Source organism: Ascochyta rabiei, chromosome 3, assembly GCF_004011695.2.
Source record: "Ascochyta rabiei chromosome 3, complete sequence".
Taxonomy (NCBI): Eukaryota; Fungi; Ascomycota; class Dothideomycetes; order Pleosporales; family Didymellaceae; genus Ascochyta; species Ascochyta rabiei.
Genome location: NC_082407.1, coordinates 792,251 through 815,946, shown reverse-complemented (window position 1 = coordinate 815,946; position 23,696 = coordinate 792,251). Strand labels below are relative to the sequence as shown.

The 23,696-nt window shown below is 57.3% G+C and overlaps 9 protein-coding genes across 9 annotated transcripts, besides 24 other annotated features; 3 read left to right on the top strand and 6 right to left on the bottom strand.

The window, feature by feature from the left end:
- Nucleotides 1-180: 180 nt before the first annotated feature.
- Nucleotides 181-2,138, bottom strand: EKO05_0001922 (uncharacterized protein; the record flags this gene model as incomplete). The annotated part of the gene is made up of 6 exons (XM_038942238.2): nt 181-378; nt 434-738; nt 790-892; nt 943-1,738; nt 1,793-1,918; nt 1,969-2,138. 6 exons carry the CDS (start codon nt 2,136-2,138, stop codon nt 181-183), a joined length of 1,698 nt encoding a protein of 565 aa, XP_038795389.2.
- Nucleotides 2,139-3,625: 1,487 nt separating this feature from the next.
- Nucleotides 3,626-8,933, bottom strand: EKO05_0001921 (uncharacterized protein; the record flags this gene model as incomplete). Its single annotated transcript, XM_038942381.1, has 2 exons — nt 3,626-6,229; nt 6,282-8,933. The coding sequence occupies 2 exons, from the start codon at nt 8,931-8,933 to the stop codon at nt 3,626-3,628; spliced, it is 5,256 nt and encodes a 1,751-aa protein (XP_038795388.1).
- Nucleotides 8,934-9,014: 81 nt separating this feature from the next.
- Nucleotides 9,015-9,046: a tandem repeat.
- A 585-nt stretch (nt 9,047-9,631) lies between these two features.
- Nucleotides 9,632-9,676: a tandem repeat.
- A 282-nt stretch (nt 9,677-9,958) lies between these two features.
- Nucleotides 9,959-9,996: a tandem repeat.
- Nucleotides 9,997-10,320: 324 nt separating this feature from the next.
- EKO05_0001920 (Kexin) lies at nt 10,321-12,924 on the top strand (the record flags this gene model as incomplete). The annotated part of the gene is made up of 1 exon (XM_038946814.1): nt 10,321-12,924. The coding sequence occupies one exon, from the start codon at nt 10,321-10,323 to the stop codon at nt 12,922-12,924; it is 2,604 nt and encodes an 867-aa protein (XP_038795387.1).
- Nucleotides 12,179-12,213: a tandem repeat.
- Nucleotides 12,336-12,404: a tandem repeat.
- Nucleotides 12,454-12,477: a tandem repeat.
- Nucleotides 12,925-13,019: 95 nt separating the features above from the next.
- Nucleotides 13,020-13,075: a tandem repeat.
- Nucleotide 13,076: 1 nt separating this feature from the next.
- Nucleotides 13,077-13,108: a tandem repeat.
- A 152-nt stretch (nt 13,109-13,260) lies between these two features.
- Nucleotides 13,261-13,277: a tandem repeat.
- An 8-nt stretch (nt 13,278-13,285) lies between these two features.
- Nucleotides 13,286-13,334: a tandem repeat.
- EKO05_0001919 (uncharacterized protein) lies at nt 13,326-14,546 on the bottom strand (the record flags this gene model as incomplete). Its single annotated transcript, XM_038946813.1, has 1 exon — nt 13,326-14,546. One exon carries the CDS (start codon nt 14,544-14,546, stop codon nt 13,326-13,328), a length of 1,221 nt encoding a protein of 406 aa, XP_038795386.1.
- Nucleotides 14,081-14,125: a tandem repeat.
- Nucleotides 14,547-14,577: 31 nt separating the features above from the next.
- Nucleotides 14,578-14,619: a tandem repeat.
- A 172-nt stretch (nt 14,620-14,791) lies between these two features.
- Nucleotides 14,792-14,834: a tandem repeat.
- Nucleotides 14,835-14,837: 3 nt separating this feature from the next.
- Nucleotides 14,838-14,914: a tandem repeat.
- Nucleotides 14,915-14,917: 3 nt separating this feature from the next.
- On the top strand, nt 14,918-16,615 carry EKO05_0001918 (uncharacterized protein; the record flags this gene model as incomplete). The annotated part of the gene is made up of 1 exon (XM_038946812.1): nt 14,918-16,615. One exon carries the CDS (start codon nt 14,918-14,920, stop codon nt 16,613-16,615), a length of 1,698 nt encoding a protein of 565 aa, XP_038795385.1.
- Nucleotides 16,565-16,597: a tandem repeat.
- A 391-nt stretch (nt 16,616-17,006) lies between the features above and the next one.
- Nucleotides 17,007-17,037: a tandem repeat.
- Nucleotides 17,038-17,043: 6 nt separating this feature from the next.
- Nucleotides 17,044-17,081: a tandem repeat.
- A 256-nt stretch (nt 17,082-17,337) lies between these two features.
- Nucleotides 17,338-17,360: a tandem repeat.
- A 141-nt stretch (nt 17,361-17,501) lies between these two features.
- Nucleotides 17,502-17,524: a tandem repeat.
- A 120-nt stretch (nt 17,525-17,644) lies between these two features.
- On the bottom strand, nt 17,645-19,068 carry EKO05_0001917 (Protein transport protein sec20; the record flags this gene model as incomplete). Its single annotated transcript, XM_038942253.1, has 2 exons — nt 17,645-18,659; nt 18,722-19,068. The coding sequence occupies 2 exons, from the start codon at nt 19,066-19,068 to the stop codon at nt 17,645-17,647; spliced, it is 1,362 nt and encodes a 453-aa protein (XP_038795384.1).
- Nucleotides 17,684-17,717: a tandem repeat.
- A 118-nt stretch (nt 19,069-19,186) lies between the features above and the next one.
- EKO05_0001916 (39S ribosomal protein L44, mitochondrial) lies at nt 19,187-19,802 on the top strand (the record flags this gene model as incomplete). Its single annotated transcript, XM_038942391.2, has 2 exons — nt 19,187-19,559; nt 19,687-19,802. The coding sequence occupies 2 exons, from the start codon at nt 19,187-19,189 to the stop codon at nt 19,800-19,802; spliced, it is 489 nt and encodes a 162-aa protein (XP_038795383.2).
- Nucleotides 19,224-19,252: a tandem repeat.
- Nucleotides 19,803-20,046: 244 nt separating the features above from the next.
- Nucleotides 20,047-21,084, bottom strand: EKO05_0001915 (Inorganic diphosphatase; the record flags this gene model as incomplete). The annotated part of the gene is made up of 3 exons (XM_038942396.2): nt 20,047-20,616; nt 20,679-20,798; nt 20,908-21,084. 3 exons carry the CDS (start codon nt 21,082-21,084, stop codon nt 20,047-20,049), a joined length of 867 nt encoding a protein of 288 aa, XP_038795382.2.
- Nucleotides 21,084-21,132: a tandem repeat.
- Nucleotides 21,133-21,166: a tandem repeat.
- Nucleotides 21,167-21,214: 48 nt separating this feature from the next.
- Nucleotides 21,215-21,242: a tandem repeat.
- Nucleotides 21,243-21,571: 329 nt separating this feature from the next.
- Nucleotides 21,572-23,543, bottom strand: EKO05_0001914 (uncharacterized protein; the record flags this gene model as incomplete). The annotated part of the gene is made up of 3 exons (XM_038942221.2): nt 21,572-22,833; nt 22,890-22,959; nt 23,013-23,543. 3 exons carry the CDS (start codon nt 23,541-23,543, stop codon nt 21,572-21,574), a joined length of 1,863 nt encoding a protein of 620 aa, XP_038795381.2.
- Between the last annotated feature and the right edge of the window lie 153 nt (nt 23,544-23,696).

Sequence of the window (23,696 nt, the reverse complement as noted above, 5' to 3'; positions counted from 1 at the left end):
AAGATCTCACTCGTGATCGATACTAGCACGTTTGGGGTCTGAGCCGTTGGCACGAATGATATTTCCAACTACCAGTAGCGACAGATTCCCGCCCTCACCACACCTCCCTGAGCACCACTTATCCATTACAGCGGCCACCCTTGCACATGATTCCCAAAGACCCAGCAAACACGCAGCCAGCTACACACGGCTGGTCTGTACCTGCGGGCCCTTGTCATCAATGACGCCACGCTCGTCGATCTCCTTCTCAACCTCTGCCATACTGATATGCGCAACAGCGCCAGCGCCGTCGAAGATGCGGCCAATCTCCTCGAGAGTGGGTCCCTTTGTCTCGGGGTATACGAAGTAGACCCAGACGAGTTCGATGCAGATCCAGATCTGGCCATGTCAGCGCGAGGTCCACAGACCTGAGCGGATTGCGAAGCGTGCCTACCGTGTAGAAGAGGGTAAGGTTCCAGTGATTGGGGAGGCGCTTCCAGGCGACGGGGTTCGTCTGGCCGCCAACAGCGAGGGTAGCTTGCACGGTGATGTTCATGACGACGAGGCCCTTGCCGCGAAGGCGATAAGGCAGGATTTCAAGCGCGTACGCGACAAGGAGACCAGACCAAGCGAGCGCGTAAAAGATGCCGAAGATCCAAATGAACGGGATCTGTGCGTAGCCGGCGGCCGAGTTGGACTCGCTCGAGTTCTCGTAGACGGCGCAGGTGATGGTCCAACAGGTGAAGGTGACGACCATGCCTGTTCGTCGTTAGTTTGCAGATATGTCTCGAACAGCACGGGACCGCGTACCGCTGGTTGAAATCAAGAAGAGTTTTCGCCGACCGACTCTGTCAACCAGAGTAGCTGCGTATAGGGCAACACCGAGGTACAGGACTCGTTCGGCACCGGATAGCTAATCTACGTCAGCAGCGCACAATTCGTTGAGACATCTCCGGCACCTACAGCCATCTTCTGGTTCTGGTTGGTGATGCCAGCACCCTCGTATATGAGGTTCATGTAGTTGGAGAACAAGGCGTTGCCACTGTACTGCGAGATGAGACCGAGAGATATCAAGATAGCCAACCTCCAACGATTACCGCGAGTCTTGAAAAAATCCATGTAGCCAGAGTTCTTTGACGCATCCACTTCCGTCCTGATGGTCTCTTTCATCTCCTGGTATTCGAACTGCACGGTGGCATCATTCGGGTTGCCGTTGGCATGGTAGTAAGCAAGCATACTCAAAGCTTCTTCATAGCGTTCCTTTGAGACGAGCCATCTGCGGAAGTCAGTGTGAGTCTTCATCTCAAGTACATTGTGACTAGCCTTGGACCTGTTGGTAGTTAGCCTTTCAGCCCACTCCACACCCAGGGAGCAGGATACCATACTTTCCGGTACCCAGTAGATAAAGGTAAGCTGAATGACAGAGGGCAGGGCCTGGAGAAGAGTGATCGACCTCCAAGACCACTCATTGTCGGCTTGCGAGGTGCCCCAAGCGGTCCAGGCAACGACGAAAGCTCCAAGATGCCACAGCGTGTTGTACACGGCGGTGAGCTTGGCACGGTGCTGCGGATGGCAGATCTCAGTGAGGAGGATAGGCGAGCACATCTGCGCAAAACTGTTACCGAAACCGAGGATGAGTCGACCAGCCATGTAGATCTCCCAGTTCGTAGAGAAGGTTGAGACGAGGGCACCGGCGACCATGATGAAACAGCCAACAGCGATGGGTATCTTGCGGCCCCAATACTCGGCGGCGTAGGGTCTGTGAGAAGGTCAGCGGCGCACGGAGGTAATCAGTCTATCAGAGGAGCCATACACGGTGAAGAAGCTGACGATAGAACCGATGTTGTACGCATTGTTCATGATGCCCAAGCGATTGTCGTCAGGCTTGCCGAAATAGTTGGCCCACCTGTCCATCTGCTGCGAGGAGTTCATCATCATACTGGCCAGAATCAGTAAACACTCCCAGAGTCAATGCAGCCAAAGGCTCACCCATCGTAACCCGTAGTAGCCGAAGCAATGCACAGAACGGCCGCATAGAAATACAGCTTGCGCAAATTGGGCTCTTTCCGCCAGTTGACTTTTTCAAACTCGGGTGCTTCTTCTCGAGCCGCAACAGCATTGCTGTTGGGTGCTTTGGCACCAAAAGCGAAGGCAGGCATGCTGGGAGAGGCTATCACAGGGTTGTTGGAGTTCGGGCTGGAAAGAGATACTTCCAGGGCGTGTCCACTTGGATCAAGGTGGACCTGCGTCCTTTATGTAGTGGTTAGGCCCAGCATACCTGGATCAGGAAGTAAGCGTAGAACAACTACTTGGATTATACGGGCTCATTGTTGTGGATGGTCCGCCCTGTAAGATTGCCAGACATACTCGTGACGGGTGTCAGACGTGGTCCGAGGTCACCAATGAGGTGATACCAAGACTGAACCTTTTCAGCCACCCGAAGGTAAGAGGACCGAAAGCTCCGGGCCAAGAGCAACCACACCACTGGTTGTACGAGTCACAGCTCTGGTAACAGGGTGCTAATGCTCATCAGATCTATCGTTTGCGTTCGGCAAATTGCAGCCCCGTGCTAAAAGCTGGGGAAACAGGGGAGCTCTACCGAGAATGTGAGCGTGTGAGCATGCACTGCCACGAGGCAGACGGTCCGTATTGGGCGAGTACCTACTCATTGGTACAAGACTGATCCTGCGATGTCCACCCTGAGCTGCTACGACGAGAATGGGCGGGTCTGGTCGAGTCGGTCAGCACTCTTGTGCGCCCCGAATCCACTCGTTCACTCACGACTGGTTGTATGATGCATCACTCCATTCTGCGAGCTGTATACCAGTTTTGAGATGTGCTGATACATGGCGTCGAGGGTGGCAGGAGTGCTCAGCCAGTCTCCTCCAAGTCAAGATGAGTTTGCGCCAGTCCTTGTCGGATGCTACTCTTTATCACCAGCATTGTGACCCACACGACCTAAATTCCACGGCAAAATGCAGGAACTGAAACTGAAAGAACCGAGGGGCCTGTCCTTGTCTCTTCTGAGTATGTGCAGGTGAGAACTTGTATATCGCCAGAGCGCTCCCTAACGTGCTCTTGCACTTCCTAAAGAATGCGTACGGATAGAGTATAATCACTACGTATTATGTGGTTGAGGTCGTTGATAGATAATCCTTTAGTAAACCCATGTGGTCTTGAATGCAAACCAGGAGCTGTCAATCGCAAGAGCGATAGGCCTACCATGAGTGAAGGCACGTGAAGGGTGTAGAAGGGCCTATGGCATGTTTCGCTCAGGTGGCTTGCTTGGTGAGGCGAGTGTTCCCGTTTAACCGGTAATCGCGAAGGAGGTCTGCTGCAGCATCGACAGTCCTGTGGAGACCATTTCATTTGCTCTCAATAGCATAAAGTGACAGACGTCGCGTCCGTATTCCGCTAGGAACCGACCCTGGCTTGGCTGGAAGGACTATCTGCCACCGACACGACAAACGAACGCTGGAAGGAGAATGGTGAAAAATGGATAAATCGCTAGAACACAATTACGTACTGTCTTCCGTACAGCTTTCGAACCCTTCGTTCATCATGAAATCGTTAATCGTAAGAATAGAGATGAGCCTTCCTGGATCACCACCGGCTCAACCTCGTCGCCACCATGCATACCGTTGCACTATCGCCAAATCTGCCACTTCTTCTTCGGCTTCGGTAGCACAAAGCTCTCCTGGCTCATCGCCTGCTCACCGCCACTGAGACTTCTGTCATCATCGTCCAGACTATCGTAGTCGTCATCTTCATACCGTCCGTCGCCAAGGTATCTCGCCCCAACACCGGCATTGCCGTTGCGGCTGGGGTACGCAGGGTACGAGGTACGGTCATACCCGCCTCGCTCAGGATATACGGTTCTCTCAGGTGCAGGTGCGGGCACAGGTGCGAGTACTGGCGCCGCTCTATCGGGCGCAGGAGGTGCATAGTGCCCATTCGAGACGCTACGAGATTGGCTGGTTGGTCGAGGCTGGCGACTGCCGCTGCTAAAGTAGTCACCTCCTGAGGTGTCCTCTCTGGCTTGCATGCTGCCTCGGGCATTGTATGGGGAACCTGGCCCTGCGCCTACAATAGCCGGGTGTGGCGGGTAGGACTCGCGTTTCGCATTCGACGAAGTGTGCGCAAGGACGTGTGCATCATGCTCAAACTTATTGTTGCCGTGTTGGTTTAGAATGCCACCCATGGACCTTTTGTGTACCTCGGGTGACTCTGGGTTGGGGAGCTGTGACTTGTGTGATGAGTTGTGCGTGGGTGTTTTGCGCAGAGAGCCGGAGCGTGAGGGCAGGAGCGCCGCGGTCTGAGGCGCGGGCTGAGACTGAGGGGCGCTGCTGTGTCTTCTCCCTCCAACGGACTCCCATGCTGAGGCTCCACGGCCATGGTCTGTGGATCCGGTATCCATGCTTTGTCTTCGATCGGTTGCAACACCGCGCGAGCCGTCTGCGTGGACGGAGCTTGCCAAGGCCTCATTGGCATGGAACCCTGAGCTCAAATGGTCGTCAGGTGGATGGACTTGGTTTGCAGAGGAAGCACGCTTGTTCCGGGATCCAAAGCCGGGGATCAGTATCCTGGGTCCGACTTTGTACCTTTGCTCAGCACGCTCTTCCTCGTCATCTTCGGACATCTCCCCAATATCGCTCCCACTTCCACTCTCACTGCCACTTTGTGAGTAGCCGTCATCACCGATGGTCTTCTTCTTGCGCCGGCCTCCACCAAACAAGCCCATGAAACTGCCCTTGCGCGGCTGTTTCTCGACTACGCCAGGCTCAGGGGCTGCATAGCTGAGTGCAGGCACCAAAAGGCGGTAAGGCATGGTAATGCCGGCTGGATCATGCTGCGAAACTTCCATATTCAAACAGATATCCAGACCGCCTTCAAGGTCTATGAAATCCCCCTTCGGCTTCTGCTGCAGTCCTTTCTTTGTCAAGACGCTTGGTCTACGGCGGAAGTTGGATGGGCGCTCAAGCGAGGGATCCTTGTGGGCTCCAGGTGGCAGGCTCTGTGTGGATTCGTGGCGGCCAACACTGTCCACTGAAAGGCGACGCCGGAAGAGGGAGGTCAGCGAATTGCGGCGAGACCGTGCGGGTCGTTCACTTTCCGATCGGTCAGGCGAGAACGAAGATTGTGGCTGACTGGGAACACCGGTCTGTAGTTCGTCGGCAGTGGCGTTCTGAGGGTTGTTGTAATACGACAGAGGAGGGCCGCGCCCTCGTGCACTAGGTCGCTGCGCTTGATCACTACTAAATCTTCTGACCATCTGGCGAGGGTTGAAAGTGTCTGAAAGTCTCCTGCCCGGTTGTGGTCTTTCCTCCGGCTCGGGGGTCCCAGGCGGCGAGGATCCCGGCTTGTACTCGCGAATACTACACCAATTCCGATGGGGGAGTAGATGGTTGTTGTTCCTCTTTTTTCCATCCACGTCATGCGTAAAGATTGGTATCATATCTTCGTCCGTGTTGGCATCGAGATGGTGCACTTTGTTGCGCTTGTTGAGGACATCGGCCATCATGTCTGGTGGAGGCGTGTTGACAATCGCCGACGAGATGACATTGGGCATGTATCTGGCGTCTTTGTCCTTTGGAATCTTGAGCTTCTTGTTAGAGTAGAACTGGCCTACGGCACCGAGGTGCACGTCACCCCCAAGGATGGTGACGCGAACAGACTTGGTCTCTGCAATGTGTTGCAGTTCCTTGATAAACCAGTTCCGTTCCTCCTTGTGGTGCTTGGCTGTCCAGTGGTCGTCGAGATCGTCAAGTATCTCAACGCCGCCGTCGAATCTATTGACAAAGCCACCGAGCATGCCAGCGCGACCCATAGCTTTTATGGGATCCATCAATCTGCTCGTCAAGATGTTTTCCAGGAAGTTGAGTCTTGGATAAGCAATCGGTACACCAAGAAGGACAATCAGGTGCTTGGTCTTGCCCTTGATGATTTCGTCTTCGAGACGGTCGAAGATGATGTCATACGAGTCCTCAGTCAAGATCTCATCACGTTGTCGTTCAGTGCGGCAGTCCAGTCCAAGGAAAGCCAGCTGTTGGCCCAGATGCATGAAGACGCTTCGGGATCGTTCCTTGATGTATGGCCCAGGGTTCTTCCCAAGCAGCCACGATGGCTCCGTCTGCTCCGTTTCGGCGGGAACAGACTGATGCTGAAAGAGCATGTAGTACTTGAAGGCAACAGCACCGATTCCGGTGAAGACTGGTGTTTGCATGAAATGATGAGGGTACGACCCGTAGCCCTGTGATGGTTAATAAAAGCAAGGATTGAAGTAGGTAGAGCAGTGAACCTACGTCAATGATGTCGTGGTCGTCCCAGATGTTGACCATTGGAATCTGAGAGTTGGCCATGCCGAACAGACCTTGCGAGAACCACATTGAGTAGCGGTCCAGATAGAACTGCTCCAGCTCGTTCTGCATGTCCTCGGAGAAAGGGGTGTGGTGTTTGTCCATTGGGTTTCTGTTCTCCGTCCACTGCCTGAACAGGGTCGTCTGCTTCATTGCTGCATCGTTGTAAATCTGGTCACCACCGCCAAGCATGACGTGAAAGGGCCTGCTCTGGTGGGAATTCAAGACGTCGCGCCACATCGGATCCGGGCCACAGAATTCCTTCGAGTCTACACTAAGTGAGAAGCCGTTGCAGCTGTGGAACATGATGTTCATGGATTCGCCCTTGGCTGGTACCCAGAACCCGATTGCAGGACCATGGTTGATCCTGTACGCAACCCGCGTTTGCGTGCTTCCCAGTTCAATCTCGAGATTGAAGCGCCAGAATGTGACCCCGCGCTCAGCATGAAGACGAACACCAGAGATCTCGCGTGTTTTGCCAAGCTTTTCGCCGTCCTTCTTGTGGATGCGTGTTGGCTTGGCGCCTGCACCGCGAACGAGAGAGAAGAGGCCAGTGTCGTCTTCAACTCGAGACAAGTCCTCATTCTCCACAATCTCGTCCACCGCCTTGACATACATGGTCTGTCCGGTTCTCGAAGTCTTAGATTGTCCCTCAATTGGATCAACGTAAGCGGAGTCGTCATCGAGCTCCTGTGGAGATGGCGGAAGAAGGTCCATTGCTTGCTTGAACAAGCGTAGGGTCGGTGGTCTCTGGTAGGAAGACTCTGAATCGGTAGTGACGATCATGACGCTACCTCTCCAGATTTCCCGCTCTCTGCCTGCTCTGCTCTGGTCGGTTCGAAGGCCTGTGTATCGAAGAAGTGGACCACACTTGAGGTACAGTGGGGGGCTGAAGCTTGTCTGAGATGTAGATCCATCGGCGTAGCCGTCGTACGAAGGCTCCGCGTGTGTACCGGATCGCCGGCGTCGACCCGCTTGACCCTCTTCCCACCAAGTCTTGTTCGCAGTATTGGGCGTTCTCGCGGGGGCGTTCAAGTCCAGGTCTTCTGAGATGAGAGTAGCAATTGGCGCTTGTCTCCACTCTTCTAACATGGGCGGCCTGACGTATGTTCGCTCAGGCCCTTGGTGACGCGAGAAGCGATGGTGAGCATCACGGGATGTCTGGGGGTGAATGTCCGAATCGACGTCAGAGAACCCGACGCTCTTCCGAGCTACTGGGGGCACAGGCGAGCTGTACGGGTGGATTTGGAATTGTCCGTTGCTTTGAGGAAGACCCTTCTGGTCGTTTTGTTGCTGCTGCATTTCCATCCGGGCAGCCATGATGCCCCTGCTGTCTCTCTGACTCGCCCGTCGGGCAGGCTCTTGGACTGCATATGGGTCTGCGCTCGACTTTCTTCTGCTATCAGAGCGGATGACTTCGGCACCTCCCAGGGTATCCTCGACACCTGCATCCTCAAGGCCGAGCCCCGACAGTGGCGTCAGACTTCCGATGGGCTGCTCAACTGGTTTTCGGTGGATAGGCTGCGTGACTGGGACAGCTATGCGGTCCTTGAAGCTGCCTACCCCCCTCGAGACGCTAGCTGGTTCTTTGCCCTTGATGCTTGCATTGCGTACAATGGCAGTATCGGTGTGAGGGACCTTCTGTATAGAGGTGAGGCGTGGCTGCTTCTGTGATGGTATGCGGTGAGGGGCTGGTACTGCGACAGCTTGCGCTGCAGATGGATTCCATGGCTCGGTCAGATCATAGACATAGCCATCTTCCGAGTCCAAGTCCGTAGTGTCGGGTGATCTAGGGTTGCTTTGGAGCGGCGCTGAGACACGACGCTTGTTGTTTCCCGTGTGCTGGGTGTTGTCGGGGGTCAATTCGTATTTGGGCACAGGTTGCGATACGATGCGTCTCTCCTTCTCAGCAGCCTCACGTGCGCGGCGAGCCCGCATCTCGGACTCGACGCGTTCTTGGGCTGCCAGCTCTGCCTCGAGCATGCGCGCGCGGCGCTCTTCTTTGCTAATGTCATCGAGCTTGCCCTCGAGCTTCTGAAGCGGCGATCGATCTGGCACAGAGGGCTTGCGCTGCGAGTTGCGCCGTTCAAGGGAGCCTGAGAGCGGCTCGATCGGGGCGTAGGGCGGCGAGCGCAGCTCGTAGAGTCTGCCAGCAGCCGTCTGGATGGTCGGTTGCTGTCTGCTCGTATTGAGCTGGATGGTGGGGTCGCGCGATGAGCGAGGAGGGCCTTTGGTGCTTGACGTGCGCGCGTACGGGTCCTTGTAAGACGTGGGTGGTGCTCGAGGCACTTCTGGCGCGGCAGGCAATGGTTCGGCCATGGCAGCTGTTGCTGGTGGGATTGGTTGACTTTGCCGGCACCTGTGAGAAGCAGGTCGAGCAGCGCCATTGGAAGCCGGTGGGGCGACTGGCCGGGCCGTGTTGCTGGGGATGAGGGTGGGGACGAGGGTGGGCATGTCGGGGTCCTTGGGCTGGGGACGGGCGTCTGCTGGGCGACGATAGGAATTGCGCTTCTGCGGAAAGGCGTGGTAGCGCTGTTGGGCTGTGGGGGGGCTCGAGACGCGGGTGGCATAGGTGCCGCTGGCTCTACTGTTTTCCATATTGCTGCGAGAGCATGGAGGGGATGGGTCGCTGAGCGTGTGCCGCCACACCTCACGGCTCTGCGCAGGGAGCTCGAGTGGTGCAGATGCAGGCGCAGAGGCAGATGCAGGTGGGTTGACGCAGGTCGGGGTGCAGCCGGAGTTACACTGTCACCACACGTCACTTAGGAGCGGCTTCAAGTGGTACGGCGTGCATGATAGCTACCTAGGGATACAGCAGTGCGGGGGTGTGGAGGTGTGGAGGTGTTGAGGTGTCGAGGCGTTGTGGAGTTGCAGGTGTTGAGGTGTCGAGGTGTTGTGGAGTTGTTGCCGAGGACGTGCTGTGGAAGAGGTGCTGTGCTGTACGCTGGATGATGCTGGGATGGCCTGGGGACGCAGACGGCGAGGGCGGGGAGCAGCAAGCACAAGTGACAAGATGCAGCAGAGAACGACGGCTATGTACAGGGACGAGGAGGCGACGACGACAGAGCGAGGACGAAGCGGAAGGGAAGGGGTGCAGGGGAAGCGCTGGGGTGGACTGGATGAGTTACCACACGATCGCGATGGAATGATGGCTGGCAGGCCAAGCTGAAGTGGCTGGAGAGGGTGGCAGGCGGCAGCTCTAGCCTCTGCGTAGGTACACTACTACACTCGTGCCCAATCCAGCCTAGCTTGCTTGCCCTTGACGAGCTCAGCGCCTATGCGGCAACAATCAACAATGAAGAACGGAAAGCTGCAGACTGAAGACTCAAGAGTGAAGACTGGACAAGGCGGCGCCAAGGCCCCAGGGCCCCACCGCCTGTCGCTTTCAAGTTTCGCCCGAGGTTCTGCCGCACTCCCGCTTTGCGCGTCTAGCCGGTTGCGTGCAAGCGGCGACGGGTATCTTTGTCGGTGATCTGGCTGTAGTGCCTGCCTGGCTCACGCTCGGGGAACGAAGGGAACGGACGGGCATGCTTTAGCAACGTCGAGCGTTTCACCACCTTCTGTCGTCCACGCTGCTGGCTTCCATCGTTTCGACCTTTGACCTGGAGTCCTGCAGCCTTTTGCACCACGACAACATCCACATCCACACACACACACACACTGTACATAGTAGTCCGCACTGCTGACATCCATACCCTGGCTTCGCCCTGCTTTCGCCCTGCTTTCGCCCTAGCCAGTCGTCGTCGTAATCGGCGGTCTCCTTCCCAATAGGCCGACATTATACAACCGACCACCTTTCACTTATTCTGCCACTCCACCACCCGTCCACGCACATTCAAGCGCCCAACCCACCTGTCCCCTGCCCTCCGCCGCCTGTCCCCTGCCCTCCGCCGCCTGTCGCCGCTGTCTTCTACGACTCCCTGCCACCTGAGCAGTGCATGACCGTCGCCGGCCGCGCATCCAGTATCCTTCAGGCCTCGCCGCCATGCGCCTTCTCGACATCTTCACTCTGCTGTCGGCGGTGACGCTGGCCGCAGCGGGAGGCCACCACCTGCCCAAGCGCAACTACGCCACCCACGACTACTACGCCATCCACATCTCTCCCTCCACATCGCCCTCGGACCTCGCGGCGCATCTCGGCCTGACGCTCGAAGGCCCCTTTGGCTCCCTCGACGACCACTACGTCTTCAGGGCGCCCAAACACGACAACGACGTTGTCGACGACGCCAGGCAGGAGCTGAAGCGCAGACGGCGGAAGAGGGAGGCCGGCCCAGAGTACCACCCACTCGACAGCATACGCTTCACCCAGAAGCAGAAGCTCAAGGCCAGGCACTGGAAGCGCAGTGTCATACCTCCGCGCGCAAACGTCAACGATGCCATCAACTCACAGAGGGAGGTCGCCAAGTCGCTCAGCATCCAAGATCCCATCTTTGCCGAGCAGTGGCACCTCTTCAACGTCAAGACGCCCGGCAACGACATCAACGTGACCGACGTGTGGATGCAGGGCATCACCGGCAAGGACGTCACCGCATGCGTCGTCGACGACGGTCTCGACTACGACAGCGGCGACCTGAAGGACAACTTCTTCGCCGAGGGCTCGCACGACTTCAACGACCACGAAGATCTACCTACGCCCAAGCTCTCCGACGACAGACACGGCACACGCTGCGCTGGCGAAATCGCCGCCGGCAAGAACAACGTCTGCGGTGTGGGACTGGCCTATGACGCAAAAGTCTCCGGCGTGCGCATTCTCTCCGGACAGATCACCGATCTGGACGAAGCGCTGGCCATCAACTACGAGATGCAGAAGAATGACATCTACTCGTGCTCGTGGGGTCCCCCAGACGATGGCAAGACCATGCAAGCCCCGGGTATCCTGATTGAAAAGGCCATGGTGACCGCCGTGCAACAAGGACGGGGCGGCAAGGGCTCCATCTACGTCTTCGCCGCCGGCAACGGTGCTGCGAGCGATGACAACTGTAATTTCGACGGCTACACCAACAGCATCTACAGCATCACGGTGGGTGCCATCGACATGAACAACAAACACCCATACTACTCCGAGGCTTGCTCCGCACAGCTGGTCGTGACGTACAGCAGCGGAGGCGGTGATGCAATCCACACCACAGATGTCGGTGCCAACACGTGCACAAGTCAGCACGGAGGCACATCGGCTGCAGGCCCCATTGGTGTTGGCGTGTACGCTCTGCTGCTCCAAGCTCGTCCTGATCTCACGTGGCGTGATGTACAGTGGCTCACCGTCCTGACAGCTGTGCCTTTTGACGAGCCGAGCGACTGGGCCAAGACGACTCTCGGACGCATGTACAGCCACCAGTTTGGATACGGCAAACTCGACGCATGGGCCATTGTGGACAAGGCAAAGGACTGGAAGCTCGTCAAGCCCCAAGCCTGGTTCTGGTCTCCTTGGATGCACGTCAAGAAGCCTATCCCGGAAGGCGAAGCAGGGCTGGCAAGTGTGTTCGAGGTGACTGCGGACATGCTGAAGAAAGCCAATTTTGAGCGAGTCGAACACATTACGCTTACCATGAATGTCGAACACGAGCGCCGTGGCGACCTGAGTGTCGAGCTGATTTCCCCTGCCGGCATGAGTTCCCACCTCTCTACCGCGCGCCGAGACGACGAAGACACGTACGGCTACGTAGACTGGACCTTCATGTCGGTAGCGCACTGGGGCGAAGCCGGGGTGGGCAACTGGACCGTCATTGTCAAGGACACCAAGCCCGACAACCAGAAAACCGGCACGTTCACCGACTGGAAGCTGCGTCTCTGGGGCGAATCCATCGACTCGTCCAAAGCCAAACTTCTCCCCATTCCCAGCGAGCACGACGACGATGGCCACGACAAGATCGACGACCACCCTGCACACACGACGTCGGTCAAGCTGCCTAGCGGTACACCGAGCGTGACGGCGAATCCGTCTGATCACCCCGACCGCCCTGTCAACCAGAAGCCGACAGGGAACGACGGGGCCCAGGCAAGCTCGACGGCCTCGACAGCCCCGACGGCCTCGACAGCCCCGACAGCATCGACGGCCTCGACAGCCACGACGGTCACGGCAGAAACGCCAGCAGCTACTGCGACAGCGTCAGCAAGCGGCGAGAAGGAGGAGGAGAAGGAGAAGCTTTTGCCGTCCATCTTCCCCACGTTTGGGGTGTCGCGGCGGACGCAGATGTGGATCTACGGGTCGCTCTCGCTCATCATCGTGTTCGTTGCAGGGCTGGGCGCGTACTTGTACGTTGCGCGACGCAAGCAGCAAAAGCTGTCGCGCGACGCGTACGAGTTTGAGGTGCTGGACGATGCCGAGGACCGCGAGGAGACGGGCATGTTGTCTGGGGCGTTGGCGAAGAAGAAGGGCCGGGCGAGGCGGGGAGGCGAGCTGTACGATGCATTTGCAGGCGAGTCGGACGAGGACCTGCTGAGCGATGGCGATGGCGATGGCGGTGATGAAGGACCGTATCGCGACCAGGAGCAGCGGTACAACGAGAAGTACGGCAGGAGGGAGGACGACGACGACGACGACGAGGGGAGCGAGGTGAGCGGAAGCTCGGCCGGCAGGAGGAAGGAGTAGAGGATGGCGGCTTCTTGTCTGGGCTTTGCGTGTGTTTTGTACAAATCGATGGGAGGGTTATCGATGAGCATTGGGCGGCGTCGTTGCTTTTCGAATTGCATTTGCATTTGCATTTGCACTTGTACTTGCACTTGCACTTGTACTTGCACTTTTTTCTTTCTTTCTTTCTTCTTCTTCTTTTTTCCTCCCCATGGAAAGCAGCTCACTCGTTTGCAGAAGACGTTTGCAGAAGACGTTTGCAGTATGCGTATAGCATGGAAATGGGTATCGTTGATCGTACAAGTATGCTTTTCCCCACCGTTGAACGCCTTTTCTATGCCTGTGCAAAACCAAACTGGGGGGGGGGGGGGGGGTAAGTTGGCTACGCAACCACGCAACCACGCAACCACGCAACTACGCAACTACGCAACCTTGCGCCCCACGTTGCCCACACCTCGCCCTACCACGCTGACGACAATCTCGCCTCGATCCTCGTTGCCGCCGTTTTCTCGGAATCCCCATCCGCTGCCGCCAAAGGCCTTGGAATCCCTCGCCAGCGAGACCATGTCCTCGCTCGCAAGCACGTCCTTGGCCAAGGCTACTCGGCCGACGTCTTCGGAGCCCATGGCCATGAGCATCAGCACGGTCGGGGCCGCCACGCTCTCGACAGCGCCGCCCTGGCTGATCTTCTCCAGCAGCTGGTAGGCGCACTGCTTGCCGATGTCGTCGGCGGGGACGCCTCCGTCGGGGGGTGAGCACACGTCTGCGCTGTACATGCAGCCGGTGCTGGTCTCTGCGACCAGGGAGAGGCCGAAGCCCACAGCGCCCTTGACCTTTGCGCCGGCGTGGGGCTTGTGGGTGGTGGGGATCAGGGGGGCGGGCGAGGCGTCGGAGAAGATGTAGGTGTCGGGGACGAATCGGTTGAGGATGCCGCGGGCCTCGTGGATCATGCGCTCGTTGTTGGACTTGGGGACCTCGACGCAGTAGGCGACGCCACGGATCTTCTTGACGCGGCCGGGGTTGAGCAGGTGCAGGGTCTTGGGCAGGCGGACCTGGTGGTTGAAGACGAGCTGGACCTCGCCGCCGGCGCTCTTGCCCGCGGCCGGGGCGCACGAGCGCTTTAGGATGCGCAGCTCGATGTTGCGGTCGATGCCGAAGGACTTGTAGAGGGGCAGGACGGCGGTGCGGACGGTGTCGGCGGAGACGTCGCCGGCGGCGGTGGACGAGGTGACGCAGCCTTCGCCGTGGAGGATGACGTTGACGTTGCCCTTGCTGAAGGGCGAGAGCAGGCAGAGCGGGAGCAGCCACCACGAGACGCCGCGACGGGCGCACTCGCGGGGGATCTCGTGGCGCAGGACGCCGGCGTGGGCGCCGAGGCCGTCTGCAGAGCCGGTGATGAGGCCCGGGCGGTAGACGAGGGTGGTGCCCGTCATGCTGAACTGGACCTGGCCGCCGTTGGTGACGGCATCGAGCAGGCGCACAAAGTTGGTCTCGTAGCGGGTGAGGCCCGGGTTGGTTGAGCCAGAGCGGATCTGCGCGATGCGCACGGGGCGGCCGGAGAGGGTTGCGAGCAGGAGGCGCGAGACGAGGTGGCGGTGGCCGGTGAAGTGGAGCGGCTGCTGGAGCGCCTCGTCGACGGCCATGGCGGGGGCGGGCAGGCGGGCGTTGTGTCGTCGGGCAGGCGGGCAGGCGGGCAGGCGGGCAGGCGGGCAGGCGTTGTGTCGTCGGGTTCGGCGCGGGCTCTGGCTGGGAGAAGTCGGCTGTGGTGTGTTCGACGTCGGCCCTGCGCCTGCGACAAAAAGTGACGGCCCAATCGATAAGAAAGGACGCTAGTGCTCTTCCCGCACTCGCTACTCGTCGTCTCGTCTCCGGGCTCCCTTGGTTGCTGCGAGCGTCGAGCGTCGAGCGTCGAGCGTCCAGTATCGAGCGTCCCGCGTCTGCCGTCTGCTGTCTGCTGTCTGCCGTCTGCCGTCTGCCGTCTGCCGTCTGCCGTCTGCCGCTGCCGCTGCCGCCAATGGCCGTCCGTTTGGGCCAGACGCGAGACGGCGCCTCACGGCTGCTGAAGACGGTCGGTGGGAAGCCGCATGCCACCGGCCAGGATCACGAGCACGCACACCACAACCAAGACACGCCCCAGGACCGGCCGAGGCTCCACGAATGCGCCGAGCTGGACCTGACCAGAGAGCCCCAGTCTTCTGGCGACGAGCGCCTGCGGACCCCACCCAAGCCCTCGAGACCCGCGCCCACCGAGGACGCCCTGCGACAGCCCTCGAGCTCCACACGCAAGCGAAAAGCAGAGCCTCCGTCGTCACGATCAGGGCCAGGGCCAGAACCAGGGCTGAGAAAGCCACCCCGGACGAAGCCTCGCAGCGCTGCAGCCCAGGGTGCGGCCCTTCGAGTGCCCAAGATCGGCCAGTTCGAGCAGAGTCGCGCAGCCAAGGTGCGACTGGGGGGAGACAAAGAGGACACCGCAGCCTCGGCACAGCATGTCTGGGGCTTTGGCATGTCGAGCCAACCCGAGCAGAAGGGGCCAAAGGTCACCTTTGGCCGCGCAAGCAAGACGAAGAACATACACGCAGCCCCGCTGCCCACGAAGAAGAGGACCAACGACCCCACAAACTACGGGTCGCAGTCCAACAAGAAGACCCTCGCACTCGAGCCCGAAGGCAGCGAGCCCGACCTCTCCACCATGGGCGACGACGAGCTCCACCACCTTGGCATAAGCGCCGGCATGGAACACGCAAAGCCAGAAGAGCCAGGCGACCCAGAGCTGCGCACGGTGGCGCCAGGGAAGAAGAGAAGAAAAGCTCCTCGTACCGACGCTGATGCTGCTGACTCGTCAGCAATGAACAAGGCAGAACTCGACCGTCTTCTGAGACCGACACGGCCCGACCATCTTGACCTGACATCAGACACGCCAGACTCGTGTCTGCCCGACTCGAGCGCCCCCCAGCAAGAAATGGACCACATCGACTCCTACATGCGCGAACTGCCCGCTCCAGCAGAGGAGGGCACCGAATGCGCCATCTGCAACGAACCCGTCACCCAGCAGGACTACTGGCACTTCTGGAAGGGACGAAAGAAGACGGTCAAGAACCAAGCCGCGTTTTGCCATGGGCACAAGAAAGCCACCGCGCAGAGAGAATACGACGCCGAACGTCTCCCGCTCATCCAGTGGGACGAGCTGCCCAAACGGATCAAGAAACACCGCATGTCGCTGCACGGCATCCTCACCGGCGACGTCGCCAGCACCTACCGCGCGCGCTACGAGCCCCTCGCCCTGACGGGCAAAGCCGCCGCCGTACCCTCGAAGCGCGCCGACCTGTCCCCCTCCAAGCAAGCTCAACTCGCCTCGTACGCCCTCGACGACAACGCAGTCTACCCGGGCTACTACGGCCCGCGCGGCCGCCGCCTCATCACCGAATCCGTCATGGCTCTCCTGAGCAAACCAATCCAGCGGTGCAGCGACCCCGTCGTGCAGGCCTCGGGCCCCGCTACTTTTGTCCAGGCCGTCCTGGTCCCCGAGGTGGCCATTCGACTCATCATGGAGGACTGCCGCTGCGACTGGGACGCCGCCGAGGAGCGCAGAGAGCGCACGTTTGACATGGGCCTCCTGCTCAACGAGGAGATTGAGGACCATGTCGACGTGCCCGAGACGCTGGGAGACGAGAGTGAGGGGGAGGAGGAGGAGGAGAATGACCATCATCATTGAGTCAAGCTCATCCTTGTCGTCGCCATCCATCACCACCACCTACCGTGGTAGACACCTCACACTACACTCGACCTTGTACCTTGTACCTTGTCTAGAGAGACGTTGGAGCCACAGTCGTCTGTTTTCTCATCTTGCACGCATTGGCGCCCTTCTTTGATACCCCCACGCATGTTGCGTCACTATAGCAGTACGCATATGATTCCTCGTTCATCTCACATAGCCACTCCTCTCCTGCTTGGCTATAGACGGATGATGAGAGAAATAACTATAAATAAATAGGACTATCTCTATTCCTTTTATGTGATTCTATTACCTACGTTTTATAGCGTGTTTTTGTTTTACTACTTTCTTTCTCTTGTTTCTTTCTATACAATTATCGTAGTATCTACCTTATTATTACTATCTATTACTACTACCTACTATAGTAAATACCTTACACTATACTTAACCTTATACCTTATACCTTGTCTAGAGAGACGTTAGAGCTACAGTTGTCTGTTTTCTTATCTTACACACATTAGCGCCCTTCTTTAATACCCCTACGTATGTTATGTTACTATAGCAGTATGCATATAATTCCTTATTTATCTTATATAGCTACTCCTCTCCTACTTAGCTATAGATAGATAATAAGAGAAAAAACAATAAATAAAATAGGTCTATCTCTATTCCTTTTATATAATTCTATTACCAACGCTTTATAGCGCGTTTTTGTTTTACTACTTTCTTTCTCTTATTTCTTTCTATACAATTATTGCAGTATCTGTGTGATTTCTTATCTATCGTGTAACTATAGATAATAAGAGAAATAACAATAAATAAAATAGGACTATCTCTATTCCTTTCATGTGATTCTATCACCTACGTTTTATAGCGTGTTTTACTGCTTTCTTTCTCTTGTTTCTTTCTATGCAATCATTGCGGTATCTGTGTGATTTCTCATCTATCGTGTAACTATAGATGATGAGGGAAAAGATGGTGAATAGATAGTAATGTCCGTGTTCTTTGCATGGTTCTATTGCCTGCCGTCTACAGCTCATCCCGCTTCCTCCTCTGCCCCACTCCTTCCTGCTGCTGCACCTGCTGCTGCACCTGCTGCGCTTGACCATGCTTCGCACTCTCTACATCCTCCTCCCACATCTTCTTCTTCGGATTCCTCGGCTTGTCGCTTTCTTCCAACACCGTCCCATCGCCTCGAACCACAGGGCCCTCTTTGTCTGGCTGCTGTCGGTTCGCCCTTAACTGAGGGTGCTCCGCCACCTCCTCCTGTTGCTGCTGTTGCGTGTGCTCTGCCATCTGGCCGACTTGCTGAGATAACGAGTCGGGCGGACTTGGATCTCCTTGGCGATAGCCTCTGCCTCCGCCGCCAACGCGTACGTACTTCTGCGGTGGTGGAGCGCTGGAATCGCTGTTCCGTCTAGGTGCGCCACCTGTAGCGCTGGGCTTGACGATGAGACTTGTGCTTGGTTCCGAGGCGACTGCAATGCTAGATGATGTTGCGCTTGCTGCGGTGCTGAACCCAACAACGCCGAAGACGACACGAAATATCAGCTTGAGCGGCCAAACAAGGAACCACGTTAGCGGTCCGTATAGCCAGCGGCGGAAGATCAGCCAGATAATGGTCGTGATGAGAATGTAGAATGTGGTTTCGAGGTACCAGGTGTCGCTTTTGGTACTCTTCAGCAAGGTGGTGACGAGGGTCCTGCTGTTTGCGAGGAGCGTGGTGAGGTCAGAGTACTTCTCCCCTAGGTCGGCGAGTGCGGCGGTGGATTGTTCGAGAGTTTCTTGGGCAAATCGAGAGCGCGACAGCTCGCTTTGCATCAACTGGTGTGTTCGTCGTAGGGCGGCTGTAACGTCTGAGGAGGCTTGCGCGACGATTTCCTCTTCCGCAAGGCCTTTGTTTTGCTTGCGTTGGCGGTAGGCGGATGACGGTGTCGAGGCGCCGGATTGCAGGCTCGAGAAGAGGAGCTCTCGTTCCTTGAGCTTTGCGCGTTCGGCGTTGTGTTTGGCGCTAAGTTGGGCTTTGCGGTATTGCGATCTTGATCTGTTGGACACGCAAGAGGTCAGTGCTTGCTGCCGACTCCCGTGGAGGGTGCATATACTCACAACTTCAAGTCCTCTGTTAACCGTGCAAGGAGAACTGCAAGCCTAGATCGCTCACTCTCCCTTGTACTGTCTCGTCGTTTTCCAGAGAGTCCAGAGCCCTGCTGCAGGACATCTTCAACCTCTTGTCTCAGCAGCTCGAGCTCCTCTTCAATGCCTTTCAAGTTCTCGTGTATCTCAGCACTGAGTTCCAGACGCACATCCCCCTCTTCACCGTTCAGCGGCTGAGATCCAGGCTGGAAGTCTAACTTGGCAAGTCGCTGTGTGAGTTGGCCGACAGACTTGTTGGCCTCTGTCAGAGCGGTCAGACGGGTGGAGAGCGTCTGAATGGTGGGAGGTAGAGGCGCCATTGTGCATCTAATAGGTGTTCGAATGCGAAAGCTATGACGGAGGGGAGCGGTCCAGCTGGCCGTTCAGACCCACAGCGCCGATCGAAAAGCCGCGGCGCACGGACTTGTTCGTCTGGACATGAGCATCGATCAGTTCAGCCGTGTCTCGAAGTGTCGTTGTTGTTGTTGTTGTTGTTGTTGTTGTCGTCGTCGCAATTCCAGTGTGAGGCTGCGTCGAACAAATCACGGCTCTCTTCGACTGACCCTCTGCAGGCTCCTTCTTCTCTCTGCGCTCCTGCCCGCCACCTCGTCCCACTTCACATTCGCCAACATGATCACCCGTTTCCTCACAGAAGTCCGCGTTGCCTTCAACCCCTTCAGCCCCCGATCGAAGCCCGCCAGGTTGTTCCTATCGCTCATCCCCGCCGACGCTCGCGCCAATGGCATGTCCGTCCAGTCGAAGCTGCTGCCCCGGACCAGCAAGGAGAATGCCACGCTAGGCGTCAAATTCAGTGCGTCCCACCATCCCGTGCATCCGTGTCGTGATATGGCCGTCTTGGGACTTGCCCGAGATCGCTCTGGGCCCCTTCCACAGTAGCGGTCGGTCCCTCTCCTACAAAGCTGACGCACAATCTCTAGAGGACGGCAAGGAGATGAACCTCGACCTGAGCAACATGCGCATAACAGAGGTCATGGAGCAGGTCGACAGACACTCACGTCAACTGGCACGAAAGGAGGAGTTGACAGGCAACTGAGGCATTCGCGGCGTTTTCAAGATACCACTTACAGCTGTACAAACATGTATATCAGAGACATGATACGGAGTCACGGCACAGGTTGGGCAATGCATCTGAAGACAATCTATCACTTTTGGATGAAACTATGTTGTTTGGCCAACGATACGCTTTCCTCCAACGGCGGTCAGGTGTTTGCGATGTGATAGTGCACCATCCACATGAGCCGTCCATTACAGGGTTTGTCGACACTGGTCCCAGACATCTAGCTGGAAGGAGCGCCAGAGATGTAGAACCACTTGTCGATGCTGGGGTCGATGGGAGCAGGAGACTTGTCCTCGCCAGAGGGGATGTTGAGCGAGCTGGCATCCGTCTTCTCGGCCGAGTGGGAGAGGGTGGTGTTGGCAAGAGCAATGTCGTTCTTGGCAGTCTTGCCAGCGACGAGCTTCTCCCAAGCCTCGGCGCACTCACGGACAATGTCCATGGCGTACTTCTTGTTCTTGCACTCGCCGGAGAAGGCGAACTGGTTCTCAGGCTTGCCGTCAGGGATCTTGTAGATGCGGAACCACTCATTGGTGGCACGCAGAAGGCCGGGCAGGTGGCGCTCGACATCCTCGACATCGTTGAGCTTAGGAGCCAAGGGATCGTTGACGTTGACGACAATGATCTTCCAGTCGGTCTCGCCCTCGTCGAGCAGAGCCATGACACCGAGGACCTTGACCTGGATCACATCACCGGGCTTGTTAACCAGCTCGCCGATCTCGCACACGTCGAGCGGGTCGTTGTCGCCGTTGGCCTTGGTCTCAGGGTGTGTGACGTTGGGGTCCTCCCAGGTCTGCAGCAGCCGTCAGCACTTGCTTGTCTTGTCCGATATCGGGCGGACGGGTCTCAGCGTACCTGGGGGAAGGCACCGTAGTTCCACAGGTAGCCCTTGTGGGGGAAGCAATTGCGGACGAAGCGGAGCTTGCCCTTCTTGGTGTCCTGCTTGATGGGGTTCAGCGTCTCCTCCTTGGAGATCTATGGGTGCTGTCAGTAACATGTTGCCACGGCGGGGTAGTCCAGCGTAGAGCGCGGCGCGTCGAGGAGCAAAACCTGCGCTCGGCGGCTCCAATGGAGGGGCACACACCTCCATCTTTGCGTTGGTCCAGCGGGGAACCTCGACGACCATGTTGAGGATGGTCTGCTGCTCGTTGGCGTAGAGCGGGATGTCGTGCCATGCTGAGATGGGCTGGCCGTCCTTCTCAATGTAGACGCGGTGCTCGAGCGTGTTCGCCGCAGCGACCTTGCGGGTGGTGTAAGCCATGGTGGTGAGTCCTGACTGTGTCGGGGGTGGGGTGGTGGTGGCGGTGGTGGAGGAGGAGGAGGAGGAGGAGGAGGAGAAGGAGACGTGCTGCTGGATTTTGTCGAGGCGCTGGAGGGGTCTAGTGGGGCTGGCAGGCGCAGGCGCAGGCGCAGGCGCAGACGGGCGATGTTGGTTAGCCAGTGTGACGAAAGTAGGTCTGCATGGGGCAGGCCTAGGACTGAACAAGTGCAATTGCGGTCGGAGATCTACTCGCTTGGCTGCGTTGAGCCTCAGCAGCGATCGAGAACAGTGCATACAGATGGTTTTGTCAGGTAATCGGCTAGATCGATGGCCGGCAGCACGCCTCTGGTTCAAACCGAGGTGTGAGAGCTGCGGGCGGATGTATTCCACGCGCATCACGCACGGACGGCTCAAGCCTTGCCTCACGGACGTGCGTGGGGAAATCGCCCTTTTGGATCCAGGCTTGATGAAGCTCCATGGGCATGGTTTAATATAGTTTATTAGGCCGCCAGAAGCCTGCTGCCACAACTGCTGCGTGTCCTGGCCTCTGAGCTTGTTCGACCTCATCTGCTGCATAATCCAATCCTGCAACAACATCTCCGTCATCGTCCATCTCCTCCGTCTTTCCGTACGACATTGGCCCTTCAGAGAAGCCTTCGACATCCTCCTGGATTGAGGACTCACTCTCGCCTTGGTAGCCTCGACCAACAGTGTCCGGGTCTCGAACGCAGTATTCTTCTTCAAGCTCAAACGGTACTATCAGATGCTGCCGTTGCTCTTGCTGCACGTAAAAGCTAGGACCGGAAAGGTTGGCTGGCTGTAGTGGCTGGCTGTCAGGAGCTAGGAACTGTATCAGGGGTATTCGTGAACCCTGCGGACTCGGACGATAGAGTAGCGTTCTTGCAGCATCTTCGAGTACCTGCTTCGGAGCCAATACTGCGTTTCCGCCTGCGTAAGGTGTTGCAATGGATCCGTCACTTTGCAAAGTACCGGTGACAGGGTGCTCCAGAGAATCAACGTTGCTAGTGGATGGTAACACTGGCGGCTTTGACGAGAGTGGAGGTTCATCTTCAGTCGAACGACGGTGCAAGTCTTGGTCGACAGAAATCGACCGCCTGGACGAAGAGGAACGTTGGAGTGACGACCGCAAGCTGGACAATCTCGAACGTACTGGAGCTTCCGAAGACGCCCTGGCTACTTCCGTGGCAGCATCGATTGGCTCATGAACGCCTGTAGAGATTTCTTGCCGCCAAAGTGATGTGTGCCTATGCAGTCCCTCTTTCTTTTTCTGGTACAATGGATCAAGGCCCTCCCCATGGACAGCAGATGTACGCTTGTGATGGCCTGGCGTCGTGCTGGGCGCGCAAAAAGATTCTGACCACGAAAAGGGGCGGGAGGTCTCACGATCCGATCCTCTGCCGGCAAACCCCAAGTAGGATGCTCCGTCTTCTGGATTGATTGTGCGAACGGCAGGGTCTAGGACGGTCGATTGTTCTCTCGCTCTACGACGACGAGTGTTCTTTGTGACAGAGGTATTCACTCTCGGGCGTCCGCCACTTGTCAGCTGGGTTGAAGCCACGTCTGCTAGTGCCGGTCGTACAGATGTGAAGAACGCGAAGATATCTCCTTCTTTCGTTTGGGCATGGTCTTTCTTACGTTTCTTCTTATTATCTGGGCCTTGCGCGCTGTGTTCATTCTCGACACGGTCGTTTCGGAGAAACCTCATCTCGGAGAAGACAAGATCTGGTACTGCACAAACGTCAGCTGCGATCTGCCCTACCTAAGATACGGGAGAGAAAGCTTACACCCATAACCCTTGGCCGCTGTAGAGGCTTTGCCCTTGCGGAAGAGTCCCGTCGTTCCCAGAGGTTTCAGCTGACCAATCGTTAGTACATCCATTGTGCTACAAACACTCTTCGTATTCGTACAGTCAACCGATCCCGGGAGACATTCTTGGCGTGGAATTCCTGTCTTATGCCGCTGTGCGTATTCTCGACTATGCTGCGCCTACATTTGCGCTTCGACCTTCTTAACTCACTCCTTCGATTGGGACGGGGATTGTCATCAGGTCCCTTGTCCTTCTTCGTCCCAATCTCGTACCGATTTGGGCGCGTCTTGTGGCGAGGCTTCCGTGTATAGCGTTGGCTTGCGGTGCTATTGCTCGCAAATTCGCTACGCGTGGAATGAGACGTATCACCGTAAGCTCTATCTGCCACATCTTGTACATGACGACGGTCTCGCTCGATCGCTGGTATGCCTTTCCCCCGCGTCTGGGACAAGGGAGCCTTCAGCAATGAACTGTCAGTCAAGCTGCGTTTCCGTCTTCGCCTCGTGACGGGGACAGCCTCGGACAGCCTCGGTAGGAGGAAAGGTTCGACGACCGGCCGCTCCAAGAGGGTTGGGTCTTCCGTCTCAGCAAGCCACTTCCGAACGTCCATGGTAAGGCGCAGGTGTTGCATTCCACAGCATTTGCGCAGCGCAAGCGGGCCTTGAGCGATCTGCTTCGTCCGTATGCCCAACTGAGGATCTGAAGCCGAGGCCAACGACGCGCGCTGTACTGTGGCACCCTGGTGACAAATGTGATGGCCAATATCAAGCCCTAAGAGTGCCAG